The sequence below is a fragment of the Carassius auratus genome, chromosome 23 (genome assembly GCF_003368295.1).
Source record: "Carassius auratus strain Wakin chromosome 23, ASM336829v1, whole genome shotgun sequence".
NCBI classification, from domain to species: Eukaryota; Metazoa; Chordata; class Actinopteri; order Cypriniformes; family Cyprinidae; genus Carassius; species Carassius auratus.
In genome coordinates, this window is record NC_039265.1 from 7,797,984 (window position 1) to 7,816,707 (window position 18,724).

The 18,724-nt window shown below is 34.3% G+C and overlaps 1 protein-coding gene across 3 annotated transcripts in view; it reads right to left on the bottom strand.

Moving 5' to 3' along the window:
• Nucleotides 1–1,337: 1,337 nt before the first annotated feature.
• The window catches only part of LOC113041160 (DNA (cytosine-5)-methyltransferase 3B-like), a 40,529-nt gene continuing 23,142 nt past the window's right edge, over nt 1,338–18,724 (bottom strand). For 2 of the 3 annotated variants that reach the window (XM_026199536.1, XM_026199535.1), the window contains exons 10-22: nt 11,749–11,889; nt 11,245–11,289; nt 10,483–10,562; nt 10,035–10,147; nt 8,985–9,168; nt 8,792–8,876; nt 7,324–7,469; nt 5,365–5,455; nt 4,459–4,607; nt 4,288–4,373; nt 4,075–4,144; nt 3,855–3,973; nt 1,338–3,143 (exon numbers count right to left, since the gene is read on the bottom strand). In XM_026199536.1, the coding sequence (XP_026055321.1) occupies nt 3,002–3,143; nt 3,855–3,973; nt 4,075–4,144; nt 4,288–4,373; nt 4,459–4,607; nt 5,365–5,455; nt 7,324–7,469; nt 8,792–8,876; nt 8,985–9,168; nt 10,035–10,147; nt 10,483–10,562; nt 11,245–11,289; nt 11,749–11,889 (1,451 nt within the window). In that variant the 3' untranslated portion in view covers nt 1,338–3,001. The remainder of the gene's footprint in view (nt 3,144–3,854; nt 3,974–4,074; nt 4,145–4,287; nt 4,374–4,458; nt 4,608–5,364; nt 5,456–7,323; nt 7,470–8,791; nt 8,877–8,984; nt 9,169–10,034; nt 10,148–10,482; nt 10,563–11,244; nt 11,290–11,748; nt 11,890–18,724) is intronic. The other variant, XM_026199537.1, reaches the window with a different exon arrangement.

Here is an 18,724-nt window from a genome sequence, read left to right on the forward strand (position 1 = left end):
TACAATGAACACCGTTGATCGGAATCAGAAGTCAAAAGGGGGAGCGCATTTTAAAGTGCACTGTGGAAAAACCAGCAAAGTGGAGTGAGATTTGGAGATAAAACAGAAGAGCAACACAACCAGTGGTTTTCATATTAATACTGCGAAACACAAAGAAAAAAATCAGGAGAAACAGAACAAGTGATTATATAAGAAAAAAAACTGAAATATGTTCTTATTCCACATTAAAATACCAAGCGTTATTTTATTTAATTTTCCTTACTAATCAAAATATGATGGAAAATAAACGAATACATCAGTGTTAATGAAAATTCGGTAGCACTGTATTTTACAGTCCTGTTCCTCATGTACATACTATGTACTTATTATAGTAATTACAATAACTATGTAATAACTAGGTACTAACCCTGAACCTACCCCTAAACCCAACCTTACCCCATGTAGTTACCTTGTATTACCATAATTTTTTTTTTAGATAAATACACTAAGTACACTATAAGTACATGTTAGTACACGTACTGTAAAATAAAGTGCAACCGAAAATTCTAGAGCGAATGTAGCTGCATTTGCAGCCTACCTGAAAACAAAAAATGCAAAATGATGTAGCTATTTATGTGTACAATAAGTGATGTACAATAAGCCGAATACATTGTATAGTAGGCTAATTTATCTGATTCATTTTTAAATTGACAAAGGGACATGGCTTTTTAAAAGATATCCTATAATGTCCACAATGCCCATACAAAACCAAGTCTTTTAAACTATTCATTTGTCCCTAACAGGGTGGACATTTTTTGGGCTTCAGTTGTATTGTTTATTTTATTCTTTATATTTGCCTAAACTTGACCAAAATCATTTTTTTTATCTCTCCATCATGATTACACATTTAATGCAACGGATTTTAAAATCAATATTTTTTTTTTTATATTTTCTATATTTTGTGATGTCCAAATGACATCGAATACCAAGAATGGACTAGTTATCTCTGCAGTCTAGTCAGTTTTTGGTTGTATATAAATATTTTGTAATGCTTGTTGCCGGCAGAAGTGTCATTAATTAATTACTTAATCACCCTTTTAAAATGATCCATGATGTGCAGGTGGTGATAGATCTTTTAGTTTTAAAAAGCATGGACAAAATCTTTTTTTTTTTCCTCTGGACATTTAAAGATGTAAAGGCATTTAGATGCATTCAAATGCATCTGATAAAAGTGTATTTAATCAGTTTTACAAGGCTCCTTTTAATGTGATTATATTAATTTTAAATCAGTAAATAGAATCCCAGTCATAATAACACAATTAAAAGCAGACACTGAACACAAAACACAAGCACAAACATCTTTGGAGTCTGTCTTTATTGGTTTTGCAGAGGATACTAACAAATTTTTTTTGGTTATTGTTTGAGTTTTATACCATAAGTCCCAAAAGAAAAATAAAATGTATACAAAAAACTAAAAGGGAAATAAAAGTATAAAAATAAAGTAAATATAAATTGACTGTATAAAAGCACTGTTAATGTTCAAAGGTACAGATAAACATGTTCATCATGTTACCAAATAAACAAGTAAAAAGACAGCTTTATATATCAAATTTAAAGATCTACCAAGCAAAATATTAAGGCTATGATATCACAATTGTGTTTACGCTACAGTAAAAAACCTTTAAGAAAATAAGCACATCTTTGCACTGTTTTTACATAAATTTTAAGATGTGTACAGGACAATTGAGTGTAATTTACATGCAGTATCCAACGATAATTCTGTTCAATGTCTTATGAAGTATTAAGGTTACTTTATGGTCTTCAAGCTTTAAGTTTGGACAGTAGTTTACATTAAGCATACAACTAGACGTATAAAACAGCTTGTGTTACAGCATAAAGGTCTATCAAACAAAAGCAGAAAGTTTCTTCGCAACCCCCTGTGTGGCAGGCTGTATCTGTTCTCTTCAAAAGGCACCACACGTTAAGTGTTTTGGACAGATGAGGCATCACTTTTCAGCTACAATGCGTTTCTTATGCGTGTGCAGCAACAGCAAGTATTAAGAACAACAGTTTCAAAGACAAACGAAAGCCTCTCTCTGAGAGAAACCCATATAGAGCTAACATGTTACATCTACGCCAGTCCCTCTTCGTAGAGGGCAATCTAAAACAAAATTCAAGGTATAATAAGAAAGCTTTAAAAAAAAAAAAAACATGTTGAAATGTGTTAAAGTTTGTAAACATTAATTTCAAGGTTAAAATACAGTACACTGACCTCTATCTTGAGTAATTATTTGACACTAATTACTTGCCAAGAAAACAATCGTGTAATGTTTAGCAGGCTAATGCCCTCGAGTTCTGCTAATAAACACCTTCTGGTTATACTGTAATTGTGCAATGTTACAGATGGAATGTAGGCTGTTTGAAACATGAACAGGGCATCAACTCTTTTCACGCTTTCATCTTTTGAAATGCATTTTCTAAGGGCTCACAGCTTGGTGTTTGTACGTTTGCATTGCTAGATTTCAAGTATTTTTCTCGCACCAACAATACCATGGAAATGCGTCACATGCAAGTACATTGATTCTTTTACATAATAAAAATGCTAGATTTGTACATTCCTTTGCCAGATTGGTTGTAAAATGTCACTAATGTATTTTAAGGCAACAAGGACAGTTATGTTTTTTTTTTTCCTCATGATAATAAAGGACAAAATCTACCTGCATGTGTCGAGATGAACCCTGACAGTTTCAAAGACCTTGACAGGCACATCAATTTAAAAATGGCTAGTACAAAAGCTAAAAGTGTTTTTACTACGTGACACTCTAAGTATCACAACACAGCGTCTACCTTTAGTTTGGTCAAGACTACCCACGTCCTCAAGTCAGCTCAACGTCTCAGCTCGTCTTGTAAATGTGGAGGTTAGCTGGTCTCCAAGAGCTCCTTATTGAGGACATTTGGTTTTGTACTTTACGATGTTTGTTGTGTGATTTTGGATCTGTTGCGTGATCATGGACTACATGTGTTATTCACAGGCAAAGTAGTCCTTCAATGGGGCGAACAGGTGCCGGATTACAGGAACACTCCAAGACCGTCCCAGTAGCTTCTGCCTGGCACCACGACCCATGTTGGACACATCAGTGTAGTGGACAGGAAAGCCAAAAATCCTGTGGAGGAAATAAGAGAGTTTTTGGTCTATTACATCACGCATATTTCTTATTCTATTAATAATTCAAGTAATAATACTAAAAAATTTAATTTATGAATATGAATGGACTTCAATAGACATGGACTTGAATAATTCAATTATTTATTAGACAGAATTTTTTAATGGATTTGAAATTCATTTTGACTTTTAAAAGGCATGAAGTCAAAAATCAGGGTGATAAAAAACTCCATTCTATCACGATTAATGAAAACGAATCATTAAATGAAAGAAATCATTGAAAATAAACTTTATTAAATAGGCTACTCAAGCAGTGCAGCAAATATTAAAATAATCTTTAAAAACCTTTGTCCAACTCTAAACTAAAACAGGAAATAACCGCTTCATGAAATAATAATCTTCATGACTGTTTGTAGATTTGTCGATTATTTTTACATTTTTATGACATGACAAGGTAAGTTGTAAAATATCATATGTTACAAGGAAAAGAATGAAAATTAATAATCTATTATTTGAAAAAAAAAAAAAAAAATAGTACCTTGAAAAAAACATTTGAATATGTTACATTTGACTTAATATTACACTACCTGACATTATTAAAACCATTCAGTTTAATTGGTTGTTGAAAAATTTCTTTCGAAATGATGTTGAAATCAGCACACAAGTTTAACAGTATAATCAAAAAATCCAATTGTTGTTGTTGCGAACTCACCTCTCGAGCTCAGTGCACCACAGGATGTCCTCTTTGCCGTTCATCATGACAGGGAAGTGTTGGTCTTTGCCCTGTTTGATGGAGTTGGATCGTGTTGTGATGGTGCGTACCTTACCAAACTAAAGACACAGAGTTCGATTGAAAGTTTTTCTCCTGGTACAGTCTGCTCAAAGTCATGAACTGAATAAATTGAGGCCTGCTGGCTTTACACATAACTTACCTTGGCGACACGGCCATGTTCCAAACAGTCCTGAAGCTCTAACTTATCCATCCCAGACGCACACAGCGGTCTGAAAGAAAGAGGATTCATTTCAAACTTGCATAAAGTACATATCATGCTTTCATTTTGATTGCGATGCTGGTCGACAAGGTTTATAGAGACGGTGTCTGGAGATTATTTAAGAGGAACTGGGGAGGATGGGATGGCACATACCTCTTCATTCCTGGCAGGTTTCCCCAGAAATAACGTGCTCTGTGTGCAGCTGATACCTCAATGGCGTCGATCATCACTGGATTACACTAGAGATACGCAAAAACAAACTGTAATCAGAATCAACCAGTTTAATCCATCTCTAACAACAGCAACCACTGATGAATCTCAAACCTCCAGGAATCGTGAGATGTCTCTCTTATCATTGACGCTCATGGCCACCACATTCTCAAACATCCAGAAGAAAGGTCGGTCCTCGCCTTCTTTCGGTTTTGCTTCACTCAATAGGCGGTAGAACTCAAAAAACAAGCGTCCAGTCCCCTCTAAACACAAAATAGTGCATCTTTTCAAACCTTTTATATTCTGACTGGTTGCTAAAGGAGTCTGACTGGTTGTTAGCATCATGCTACCTGGTTGCTAGGGTGTTCTGGGGGATTATAGTCCTTAGAAATGGTTTGGATTCAACTGAACTAGTGCAAATAAATAAAGATGATTATTATTATTTCTGCTGTATTTATGAAAACACCACATGATTTTTTTTTATATAAATGAGCCACAATGCATTTTGTGATTTCTATTTATTAATATATATTTAATTAATAATTACTTTAAATTATTTTAAGTCATCCTGTGGCCCCTTGAAAGTTTGCTTTGAGGCCTGCTAGTGGGACCTGACCCCCTGGTTGAGAACCACTGCTGTAAAGCACTTTGTGAACATTGTTTTACTATTTGCTTTAGAAGTAAAGCCTTACTTACTGTCTCAGTAATTCAAATTGAAACTAACATTATATGTGTGATGGCACAAATCTACTTAAGAAGCTACAAAATGCATGTCCGCCATGCAGCCCTACAGAGGATAAGCAGCTTTGGAAAATGGATGGATGAATGGATAAGTCTAAATAAAAAGTTTTAATAAGAACCCTGCCACAGAGCGGATTGTAAACACATCACCATAATAAATGAATGTTTTGAAACAGCGTGTAATTATAACAAATGAAAGAATCTACAAGGGGTTTGAGTAGGAGAATGAAAGATTCCCTTAATTAGATTCATAAGATGATAATGTCTATAATGTCTTACCGTACAGGCCTTTCCTGGCAGGGTTGACAATGGAAAGGTCATTGCAGGGACTTCCACCAATCACCAAGTCAAACGGCCCCCATTCAGCAATCTGAGCAACACAACAGCATCATCTAGTGTTAGCACAGCTGCACCACACATTCACCTCACCAACATCCCAAATGTTTCATTACAGAGTGCAACTGTCTGGAAGTATTTTTCCCAGAAATGTTTTTTCCCTTAAGGAATTTATTTTTCCAATAAGGACTTTTGAAAAGTATTCATTACCAAGCTATAATCCATGAACCAAACGAACCATCTAGGAGATGAATCACAACATTACAAACCTTCGATTTGAAGCTAAAATGTATTTGAAAATCAAAAAGATAAAGATACAGGACTGTGTACTTAATGATGGAAAAAATTGCAATCCCATTAAGCACTGCTAATGACATAAAGATATAACTTCAGAGAAATGGATTAAATATACTATATATATATATATATATATATATATATATATATATTATATATATATATTATATATATATATATATATATATATATATATATAAAACAAGATATTTTTAGTTTATTGCAATACACACACATTTTAAGTAATATGAGAGAATAGGGAGATTTGCATGTCTCCTCAGAGTGGGAAGTCCCTGAGAGCTGTTTTGGCATGATTAGCTTGTCACATTCTCTGATTGATGGAGATTTCTTCACAGTATCATGGGTAATGTAGTTTTTCACAAGGAATTCCATTGCTGAATGATGCAAAATGCATGCTGATTGGTTCAGCATGACCACATACCATCCATTAACAACCCTGTAGCTCACCGTATGTTTTTCTTTAATGGTTTCTAAGTTACTAGTAATCAATCTCCCTATGGAGAAAATGAATGCCATTTAATTTCAGAAAGCAACTATTGCACACTATTTTACATTTACATTTAATCATTTAGCAGACGCTTTAATACAAAGTGACTTTTTTGATTTTGATTTCCTACTTTTACTGAGAACATTTTAGGTTCCGACACGAAGTGCAACCTTTTCTGCCTGATACTGTTCCTTGAGTTACTTGATAAGGAAACTCCCAGGACAGATCTAAGTAATTTGGTGTAATTGTCAGTGACTGAGGTCAAAGGGGGCATTTAATCAGACATTCCAGATGTTCTGCTGAAGGAAACCCATGCTTCAGACACCTGTGGGAATGGCCTGTGTACATCTTTCCCCTTGGCACATCTGCGTGTGCCAGTGTGAGAGCGTGTCTGCAGCTGGACTCTTTTCAGGCCTTCTCATTCTTTCAGTGTTTCATAAATAACCCAACCCAGGGCCCCGAAAACCCCCTCTAATATATCCCTTCTCTCTTTTCTTCCACGACAAGAGTCCTTTCATGCGTTCCCTCTCTGTGCTCCCGCCCCATTCAGCTTGGCAACAACAATGGGTGAGTGAATGAGTGATTGAATGGGAGGGTGAGGGGGTGAATGGATGAGTCGAGGAGAGAGGATTTAGGAAGGGAGAAAGCGCTTTTGTGTTCCATCACTAAGGCTTAAGACAACTTGCTGCTCCGTGTGTGTCTGAGCGTTTGAATGTGAGCTGGAGAGATAATGGAAGCCAAACAGAAATTTGGAGGTGCGACGACAAAGACCAGACTCAGGTGAAGCCATTAGCCTTATCAAGCGCTGTTGGGACAAGCAATGCACTACTAAACAAATAACTTTGAGCCAGGTGTGTGTGGCCTGTGAGGTGATGGCGCCAATCAGTCTCTCTCAGTCTTCTCTCAGAGGTCTGGGTCTTACTCGGTTAATATAAACCCTGATTATGTATGAACAGCAGTAAAACTGACCTCACAGACCTGAAATAGTCTTCAGTGAAAACAGCAAATGTTTTGTTGAGACAAAACAATAAATAAAGAGCTCAAACTGTTGAAATATTGACTCATTGCACAACACAACTTGTACATTGTTAACTCACATTTTTTCTGGTGATGTTGCGTACGTCGTGCACATACTGGATCTTTCCTTCATGCCGGACAACTCCCACTGAAATGGAGTCCTCACATACTTCTGATGCAATGTACACATCAACCTTAAAGCCCAAGTCTCTAAGCACTAAATAACCTGAATTAAGAAGAAAAAAACACATTAATGAAACCTTAGTGATTAGCATTCAAAATCACTAGTGCCCTATTTACATATTCAAATTAATATACAAACAACATAAAGACATATATTTGTTTAGTGGCATTTTTAGACATCACAGCAGCTGGGTTCTTAGGTTTTTGGCTGCTATATCTTTAAGAGCTGCCGCTGTTAAACATGACACGCATCTGAGACATATCGTGTTTTCTCACAACCTTTTATATATAATTGCACTTTAATATGAAAAGATATACAGCACATTGGTGCATATGTGTGCGCAATTGAATAGCATGTTACAAGCACAGTATTGCCTAACAATATCTCGTCTAACTGATGTTTCACTGATGTTCTACCGAAACTCCTCGCCATCTTTAACGTTTTCCATGCTCTTTTGACTCGTTTGGCACTGAAGCAAATTGAAGTGCACATCTAAAAAAAAGTCTCCTGTTTGATGCTGTCATAAAGATATTCTGCATGTCAAAATAAATTAAATTTTTGTCAAGAAAAAAAAAAGAGAGACAGAAGCAGCAGTTGTAAGTTGTAAGTAAGCCAACCCTAGTCCTAGTGAAATATGTTTAATGCTAAATATGTTTAACAAAAAAGTTTATTGCATGCATTAACACACTAATTTTGACAGCACTAACATGTATATGTACACACAAATAACTTTAATTTCATTTTGTTTGTGTCAATTTTATTTGTTACTAGATAAAATACCAATAGTGCAATGGGGGTCTGGGCCCCACTAGGGGGCCTCAGCAAACTTCCCTAAAGATGATAAATTATTTAAAATAATTTTAAATGACACAAACCAAGCATTAAAATGAACAGAAATGCCTGTAGCAGGATGTTTTTTATTTGAAATCACACTTTTTTCTTAAAAAAAAAAAAATTATATGTTAAAGTATTATTTATTAACGTATTTATTTATAGACTTAAAAGTCTTGTAATTTGAGAGAAACCATTTTTATAAATTATGAATCAGCATTTTTCTGTTTTCATATCATATATATATATATATATATATAATAAAGGCCTGCCTCTAATAAAAGCCTGCTTCAAATAAAAGCCTGTTACCTGTAGGCCCCGGCTTTTATTTGAGGAATAATTACTATATAATTATCATTATAATTATACAATAATTAATATAATTATAGAATAATTAATATATATATACACACACACACACACACATATATATATATATACATACATACATATATATATGTGTGTGTGTATTACAATTTTTTAGAATTTACCTGGAAAATGTGAATATAGAATATAAGAGATATCATAATAACCTGTGGCAATACCATCAAACAGTGAAAGGACTCTGATTGGACGTCTCTGCTCTGCTGGGACCGCAGGGTAAATCTTTGGACTTTCCTGAAAAAAAAATAAGTTAATATAATGTTTTATAATATAATGTAATAAAATCTACAGTTTTGCAAAAAGAGTATTTCCCTTCTGTATAAAGGTTAATATGAGACTCACAAACTCCTGTCCATTGTCATTGACGAAGAACTCTTGTAGTTTCAGGCTCCAGTCGTGGCGTTTCTTTAACACGCCGTACTGCTGCAGAGGCTGACACATGTAGCAGCGCCATGGGTCCAGATCACGGGCGCTGTTGGCTGCTCCTGCTCCCACTAATATATCCAGACAGTCCACACAGAAACACCTGCAAGCACAGACACCGATCAAAGACAGCCTTTAAAAAGGCAAATTAAACGGATGGTGTTAAAGGTGAAGAGTACTTTTTTCAAATATTTTTTACTATTTGAGTTTGATGTGGAAGCCATTTATAAGGTGATACTATTAAAATAATGCTTTTTGTTTGAGCAGCCTGACATGAGTCAGAAAAGCCAAAGCATCAAACAAGAAAAAAACAACAACTCAACCAACAAGCATTTCCTAGGGATGACAAAACAGGAAAATGATGGGGAGCAGAAAAATATTTTCAAAAGGATGATAGTGTGCATTTTATAAATTTAAGGTGGTGCACAAAAAGTGCCAAAATAAAGAACAAAGTCTAGCACCGGAACCGTCCGGATTAAATTTTGCTTTATGTTTATTTTAGTTTTGCGCTTTTGTTCATCTGTCCGTCTCTCATTTATTATTTAGGTTTAGCGTTCGCCTTTATTTTATAACAAATGAATAAATACTTTAGAAAGCTATGAGTTTTAAGATTATTTCTGTATTGTCAATTCATTGGAACTCAAACGTTAAAAAAATATAAATAAAATAAAGAGTACAACTGCCAAATAAACAATTAATTATAAAAAATACTGTGATAAAAAAATAAAATAATTAATGGTAAATAAATTACATACTTTGCCTTAAAAGAAAGCCAATATGTCAGTGCTGAAGAACAGAAGAAGACAAATATCTGAACAGCTCAGAGATTGGGGTGGGGGTGGGGGGGGTAGCCGTTATGGAAGTGAAGTGTGACGAAATGCCAAGACGCTAGTGAAATGAAATGCGAGATTGAATAAGAGATTGTGGGACAAGAATGAGTTTGTGAGAAGCATGCATTCGGTTTCGTACCTGCAGCAGTTGGCGTTTCCACAGAGCAGCACCTCTCTGCCGCCACAGCACACAGTGCAGTACGACTGGTAGCCATCATCATCATACATGTAGGAGATTTCCAAATAAACATCCTGATACATGCACAAATAAAAACACGAGTAAATAACTTACATTGCTAAGTGTCCTACCAACCAGAATCCCGAAGCAGTGTATCGTGTTGCTGCAAACAGAGTGTAACAGGATAATGCAGCGATGATGGAAATGATCTACGGTGAAATCCATACATGCATGGCACTTCCTTTGTCCCCTTAAGGTAATCAATATACAATACTGATGTCCAGGTGTAAAGATTGAGTGCTGTTGTCTGACACTTTCATGAGCAATCATGTCAGCACGTGTTGGAGATCCGCGTTCCCAGATTCTCGAGTTGTGTTTTGAGAATCTGGAGGATAAGGTCAACTCTTACCTTGCATGTTAGGCAAAGGCCTCCTTCAAACAGCGGGTGGAAGGTCGCCACTCTCGTCTTTCCACAAGAGAGGCAGAACTCTAAAACAGGAAAAAATCAAGCATATTGACAGATAGCTGAGTCAAAATTCAAGAATAACTTGTTCTTGCAACCATCCATAAGAATGGGATAAGAAGTAATAAACCAGTGAGAAATGTTTCACAAAAAATAAATGATTTAATCATCTTCTCTGCATTTCTGCTTTTCTCTAGCTTGCTTTCTGATCTAACAGTCTAATAAATCTGAAATTATATATTACAAATATTTTTTGACGAATTGCTTTTGCTCCTCATTTGTAAGTTGCAACTTAAAAATTATTATTATTATTTTTTTTTAAATAACATGAGCCTGAAATAACAGGAGAAGACAGAGGAGAACAGTAAAGAGAAGGGGCCTGGAGCCAGGAATCAAACTTGGATCATCTGAGGCGCCAATGCAGTTATGAGGCAAGCATTATTGGTTGCTACGTTTTTGCATTCAGCCGCACTGCTTTTTTAAAGTTTTTCTACATAAATGTACTAAATGGACACATTTGACCACTGTGTTTGCATTTTTTGCATAAATGTAGGCTGGTTCAACTTATAATAAACCTTAAGATCTTGTTTTTCATTCCACTGCCCTACACTTCAAATTTTTTTTATGGCAAAGGTCTGCGTGAATGGCTCCTAATGTGTTTTTTAATGAGTGAAGGCAGTACCTGTAACAGGTAGCAACATTACACACCTTCTATACTTCTGTGATTCTTCAAAACTTCATGGACCATTTGTTCTGAAAAGTAGATGAATTGCCAGTCATAAGGAACACATGAGAGATAAAGCTCAATGCTATTCAGTAACACAAAAGTATATTGCAAATATTGTCTGAAAAGGTTTGTATGGCTGAATTAATTGTTCAGAATTGCAAAATAAATAAATAAATAAAACACACAATTTCATATAGGAATTTGGCCATTAAGACATCAATTCATCATTTGCATTCACGTGTCATTTAAAGGGCTAGTTCATTCAAAAATGAAAAAATCTGTCATCATTTACTTAATTCATGTCACTCCAAACCAAAAACACTTATTACCTACTCATAGACTTTAAATGGATGGATAGAAATTTCTCTGGTTTCATTAAATATATCTTAATTTGGGTTTCATTTTTGAACTTATCCTTTAACGTCACATTTGGTGTGCAGCAGTCTCACATGAACATAAATAATAGCACATGTGTGAGCTCTAACCTCTGCTGTAGACGTCCTCAGTGCCAGATTTGGCCTTACAGAGGCTGAGACGAGCTCTCTTGGCAGAGGGGGGGAGCTCCGGAGGGCTGGAGTCCAGCAGCGCTGAGCTCTCTGAAGCCAGGGGAAAAACACAATACTCAGCTGGAAGAGAAACAAGTAGATTTATATTACTCATTGTTACAATCACATGATCACACATGAACTGTAAATAATGAACTGTAAATAATAATAAAGCAACTGTATTGTGAGAACTACTTCAGCAGCTGGCCAATGCCTATAGCATTACTACATAAAATAAATTATAAAACGTTATAAATAAATGAGAAAACAGACTTTCATGTTGCAATAATTTTACATTCAAAATATGAGTGCGGCACAGTACGACAAATCCCAGACAGTTAACTGATGCCTCGTTCTATTTATGATGAATATATATATATATATTCAATTATTTATTTTATATTATCATTATTAGTGCTAATTTACCTCATGGAAAGTTGTGTCCAGACAGGTTCATTTTATTACTTTTTTTTTTACAATTACAGTAATGCAAATTTTGGGGGAAATGTGCCGCTGTGAAAATAAAGCCACATTACAAAAGAATCTTAATAACCTTAAAATATAAGCATATCACAATGTTAGTTTAAACATTTAACCTAGATAAATGTGCACTTTTAGGCGCATATCCAATCGTTTGTGTGGAGAATGGAAGCTGAAGCCTGCTTCAGGACATCAGTGGAAACAAATTAAATATGCTGTCATTTTTGTCCATAAAGGTAAGAATAATACATTGTTTGAAACTCTAAAGCGTCTATTTTTATTTGTGTGCACTCACAATATCAAGAAAACGTTTTGCTTTTGTAAAATAAAGAAAACAAATAGGATGCGCTTGCCGTCTCGGTCTTGAACAGGAGCGCTTCACAAAAATGCACTGAAACTCAGCAAATATTTTCCTTATAGACATGTTGAGTATATTTACAAAAAGCTTTAAATGACAAAAAATCTAAATAACTCCAATCCAATCCAAAACAAAAACTTTTATTAATATGTAATCCGTAAAGATCCATTTCTTTTTAAATGTATGTCCAATGATGAGATGGCGAGTCAGCATCATCACCTTCATCTTTGCGATACTGACTCTTAAAACACTAGTTTATTAACCTCTTAACCAAACCCCCCATTATGGGACTCACAGCTGAAAGTGCCCCACCTTACTTAAAATTGCAACAGTTCCTTACTTCAATGTGTTACTAATAATAATTTTGGTGTCTTTGGAAAGAAGACCCTTTGGACTAGGGGTGGGCGATATCTCGATATTTAAAATATATCTCAATATTTTTTAAACACAATATGGATTTTGACATATCGTATATATCGATATGTTGTTTATATTTAATTCTGATTCCGCCACTTTGCTTCTTTGCCTTCTCTGTGCTGTGCTCGCCCCCGCTCGCTCGCCCCCGCCTCCTTGCTTTTGTCCCCACTCCCTTCGCGTGTATAGAACTAGTCTAAAAAACAAAGTCTAAAAACAAAAGGACAACTGGCTCCATTATATGGAGATACTTTGGTTTTAAGGCGTAGGACGAACAGAAGGCAGATGTCTAACGTAGGGCCCAATGATTTCCGCGATGCAGAAAACGCGGACGGAATCCAGTCATAAAAACGGTATTTACAGTTTAATGCGGAATGTCACGGAATTGGTTACATTTTGAATGAATTATCAAAAGTAGGTCATGCACTTAAATCAAATCGCGATATAGACTAATATCTGCAAATATTAACCCGGAAAAGTCTATTTAAATATGAATCCTGCATGTTCTGCGTGTCTGTGTTAACGAATGGCGCAGAAGCGCGTCTTCATTCATTAAACACACGGAAGCGCGTGATGCTCGCGCTGATTTCAGCGTCTTTCCTATCACTGATAAAGATGTGAACACATGAGGAACATCTCCAGAACTGCACCGAGAGTCACTTCATAAGCATCTGACCATTTGATTTGAGTAAAACTAGCTCATATCACATCATAGACTGTAGTATCACATACACAGAACTGTTAAGGTAAACCCGTCAAAATAAAAGTATTTGGCAGAAATATTTTACTATTGTTCAGCAGAATGTACATAGCCCACTACTACTATTATTAAAATGAAATGAACATATTTTTTTAAGGAATAATCACACAACATTTCTTCCATGTTTTATTTTTAATAGTAAATCCCCTTTGTTTACCAAAAAATAAAGTTTGCTTAATTTTAAATAATTAAAAGAAAAATTAAATAAATGTTTTATGCCCTTCATTTGACAACCAGAAAAATGTAAATACACAGAATTTCTGAAGGGAAAAAATTTCACATAAGGCTATTTTAAGATTTTTTTAAACTAATTAAGTTGTTTTTATGCATTTAAATAATTACACATGCTAAAACACAGAATTAGGTAACAATAAAGCATATGGTGAAGAAAAAAATAAGACGTTTCATTGGGCCCTAAACATGTAATATTTGGCATATTTGTTTTTGCAGTAGTTTTAGGGGGTATATTTTTCCTGTAAAGATATAGAGATATATATCGCATATCGAGATATAGCAAAATATATCGAGATATATTTTTTGCTCCATATCGTCCAGCCCTACTTTGGACTTTACATTTTTACCTGCCACACGCAGCCTCAGCCCCCACTACATTACATTATATTTGTCACATATTGTCATTAATATACATACTGACTTCAACTTGGACCACTAAATAAATAGACTGCTATTGTTATGTAAGTATGATGGTTAGATTATTTAGTGTACAGGTCATTTCAAGAGTGATAAACAAAGTGAAATATTTATTTGTAAAATAACTCAACATCACTTACTACATTCCAGCAACATTACATTCAATGAAGGTAAAATATTAAAAAACATAATCATAGTTTATTTAAATGGAATAGGAACCGGAAAAAATACCCAAACCCTACATATGAAGATCCGTATGTTGTAATATACGTTGAATTTTAATATTGCCGAACCTTTAAATTAGTTTGACAGTAAGTAATGAACAGTATTGAGCATTGAGTAGTTGAGTATTGTGCATTTTTTCCTACCAATATTTTTTAATAGTTGTTTAATGATTTTAGTGGAACCGGAAACGGAAACGGAACCATTAGGTAATTATCATAAAGTTTGGTCCATTCATTAAACAGCTGTTGACAGTCGTCCTCGCGATATATGAAATATATATATATGTTACGTTCATGGACTTTCTGTTTCCCTATTTTGGTCATGTCCTGTTTCTTGTTTAGTTAATTGATTAATCCCCACCTGTTCTCGATTCCCCAGATTACCTCCCTTGTGTCTAAAACCCTGTCTGTTCAGTTCCTCCCTGTCCGCGATTATCTATGTTACTCTGTATGTTACCTCTGAAGTTACTGATATTCATTAAACTCCTCTTTTGATTTATTATCGTCCTCGCTCGTCTGATTCCCAAGCCTGCATACACAGCCCGTAACTATATATATATATATATATATATATAGGCCAAGGCTTATATAAATTTTGTGACTGACGCCGGCGATTAACTGCACCTGTTTCCTTATTTGAAGACCATTTTTCAATAACGAATTGAAAAATAATAATAAAAAGAGTTCACAAACATTTCTGAATACAATTATTTTATACCCTTTAGTTATATCTAATTTGTCATTTTCAATTAATGTAGGCCAGTTACATTCTTCTGATTATTAGGCCTATTCATATTATTAAGTTACTTTATTCTTAAATTTATTTAATTTTTTGCCCCACAATAGTGCGTCACTGCAAACCTGACGCTGCGAGGTAAAGATTAGGCTAGCATACTCCTTATTTAAAATGTTTTAAAAAGGGCTTCAAAGTGTTTATAGATTATAGACCTGTAATTTAAATTATTAACATTACAATCATCAAAAAATTTAAATTAAATAACTAAACTTTAAGTAAAAAAAAAAAAAAACTTTTATACAAAATACATTTCCTCTCTCTTTATTTATTTATTTTAAAAATGTATTTATTTTCCACTAGCCTATATGTTCGGGCCACAAGAGAAATATTGGAGAACTAAATTAAAACATTTAGCTACCATATGAAGTAGATTTGTCTTTCGTCATCGAAAGCGCCATCAGTTTTTACTTTCACTTTCTAGTGAATCGACTGAGAGTAAGTGGTTCACCGCATAATCCTTGCGCAAACTTCCTGGTTTAAAACAAATATTTACAATATTGCAATATAACCAGCCCCCCTCCCGCCCCCACCCTTGAGTTTGCGGCTGTTATTGTAATGTTATACTAAAACTAAAACAATGGAAAAACCCTTAAGATAACGTGTAGAAAGAAAGAAAATCTAAAATATACCGTATTTTCCAGACTATAAGTCACACTTTTTTTCATAGTTTGGCTGGTCCTGCGACTTATAGTCAGGTGCGACTTATTTATCAAAATTAATTTGACGTAAAGCGAGAGAAATGAACCAAAAGAAAACATTACCGTCTACAGCCGTGAGACGGCGCTCTATGCTGCCAGAGATGTTGCTCTATGCTCCTGTAGTCTACACTGAAAACATATAGCGCCCTCTCGCGGCTGTAGATGGTAATGTTTTCTCTTGGTTCTTGGTTCTAAATAAATGCGACTTATAGTCCAGTGTGACTTACATATGTTTTTTTCCTCATCATGATGTATTTTTGGACTGATGCGACTTACACTCAGATGCGACTTATAGTCTGAAAAATACGGTAAGCGTGTATATAAAGCATGCAAAATAACATAAGTGGACTTTGAACGATGAATTGCCGCTTAAAACGATTACGTAATTGTGGCATGCTTAATTGTAATCGTGATAATAAATTTGATTAATTGTGCAGCTCTAAATACAACCTTATTTTTCTTCTTTTTAATTTGGTGGCAAATTAAAACTCAGGCATCAAGAAACTATCCAAGACAAATACAGCCATGAATAAGCAGACAGGCAGCTGTTAGACAAAGCAAATCTGTAATGACTGTGGGAAAAAGCCAGGTATCTATAAAGTTATAAAGTAATTAGATATGGTATTTCCTCTTTCTGATTCCACTGTAAGACCACACCACCAGAGCCAAGCATTTTTGTTTGCTCATCCACAGGATTATTTTCAGTTTTTTTGGTGCTAAACTGAAACATCTCTAAATAGCCCTAGGTTTTTTAAGTATCAACTACATGTAAACACTTACTCTTGGCACCATTTTCAAAAAACTTAATAGTTGATAGATAAGTTTCAACCAGAAAGTTTAGAAAAATACTTAAGGGCCTGACTTCTTTAAATGAGATGAAACACCCCAAACCATGCCAACAAATGTCTGACCAGCTCAGATTGTGAATATTGTTATTATCATGTCAATAAGTAATAAAGTATGAAGTTTCCCCTAATTAAGTTTCTTTATCATTAATTACTCCTAAAAAGCACCAATTTTCACTTTCATATAAAGTGAATAGAAAACATAATGACTGCCTATATAAATACGTTTGGCATGTAGAAGTGTCACTGAACTGATATATTACTTTTTTTTCCCAGAAGAAAGGGAATGAGATAATGTTTTTCACATTTCTAAGAACCTGATAACTAAATTTCTTAGAAATGCCCTGATATCTCCTAGAAACATTCAGGAAATACACATAAATGCTTATGTGAATGTTTAGTTTTGGTTTCTGTGTGTTTGAATGATTTTATGTTTTAGTTTAACCAGTTCAACACTGAATGATCTGAAGCCATTTTGCAGTCCATCCTGAAGTGTTCTACTAAAAACTCAAGGTATAGACATTTAGATATGATGGACCAGGTTAAAAGAAGCCAAACAAAGGTTTATGATCAGACACACAGAGTCAGTGAATGTGAGAGAGTAAGCTGCCAATACCTGACTGAACCCTAATGCCTGAGGCAATACCACAAAGACTTGACAGCCATCGAGTTCCACAGAATTTAAACAAACTTTCTTCACAGGGTTCCACACATTCTGTCCTATAACCTGTTTGTTTGATAATTATTTAGTTTTTTTTTTTAAATCAAATTATATATATATATATATATATATATATATATATATATATATATATATATATATATATATATATATATATACACACACACACATACCCCTATGTATTTATAAATAAACTATATCTTGTGTTGATTCATGTTAACCTTTTATTTTTTATTTTTTTAATGGATTGGTGTCTGTTGATATTAAATATAATTTTACATTTAGATTACCTTTTTAATCATGTAACATTCACATGAAGTTAACCTTAAAAAATGTAAATGTAATCTTAAAAAATATATAGGACACAGTCTTGGAGCTCAACTACAGTGAGACTACAAATGAATTCATAACATTCCCAATTTGATAATTGGGAGAAAAACTGGACCAACAAGTTACATTACTTTCCTGTTGCTAACGCTTAATATGACTTAACAAGTTGGCAATGCTTTATATTCTGCCAGCAGAAACCACTTTAACGGTTTAAGTGTTTTTTATGGGTTTGTCTGTTCACGTGTCATGTTGGTTCACGTTAATATTTGTCTTTATTTTGATAGTTTGTGTATTCAGTGACCATAAAAAGAACATTTGTCTAAATGTCATTGAATTAATAGCTAAATAACAAACCAAGTGGTGTCTGATGATACATTTTTGCTCCAAGCTACACTTTTCTAATCTATTTTTGCTTTTAACTAACATCTCAAGGCACGATATATATTGATACTACATTGGCTGCTGGCCTATATTCGAAAAGCATACATTTTGGGGCATCTATTTATTTAAAAAAATTCATTACATTAAGATTACATTTGCCTTCATCTAATATTCCTCCAAAGTTAATCTTTAAAAGCACAAATAATTCAGTAATATTATTAAATGTAATCTTTATAAAATCTTACAATTATATCATAATGATGTGATGCCGAAATTCATGTCAGATTTAGTCTTTAG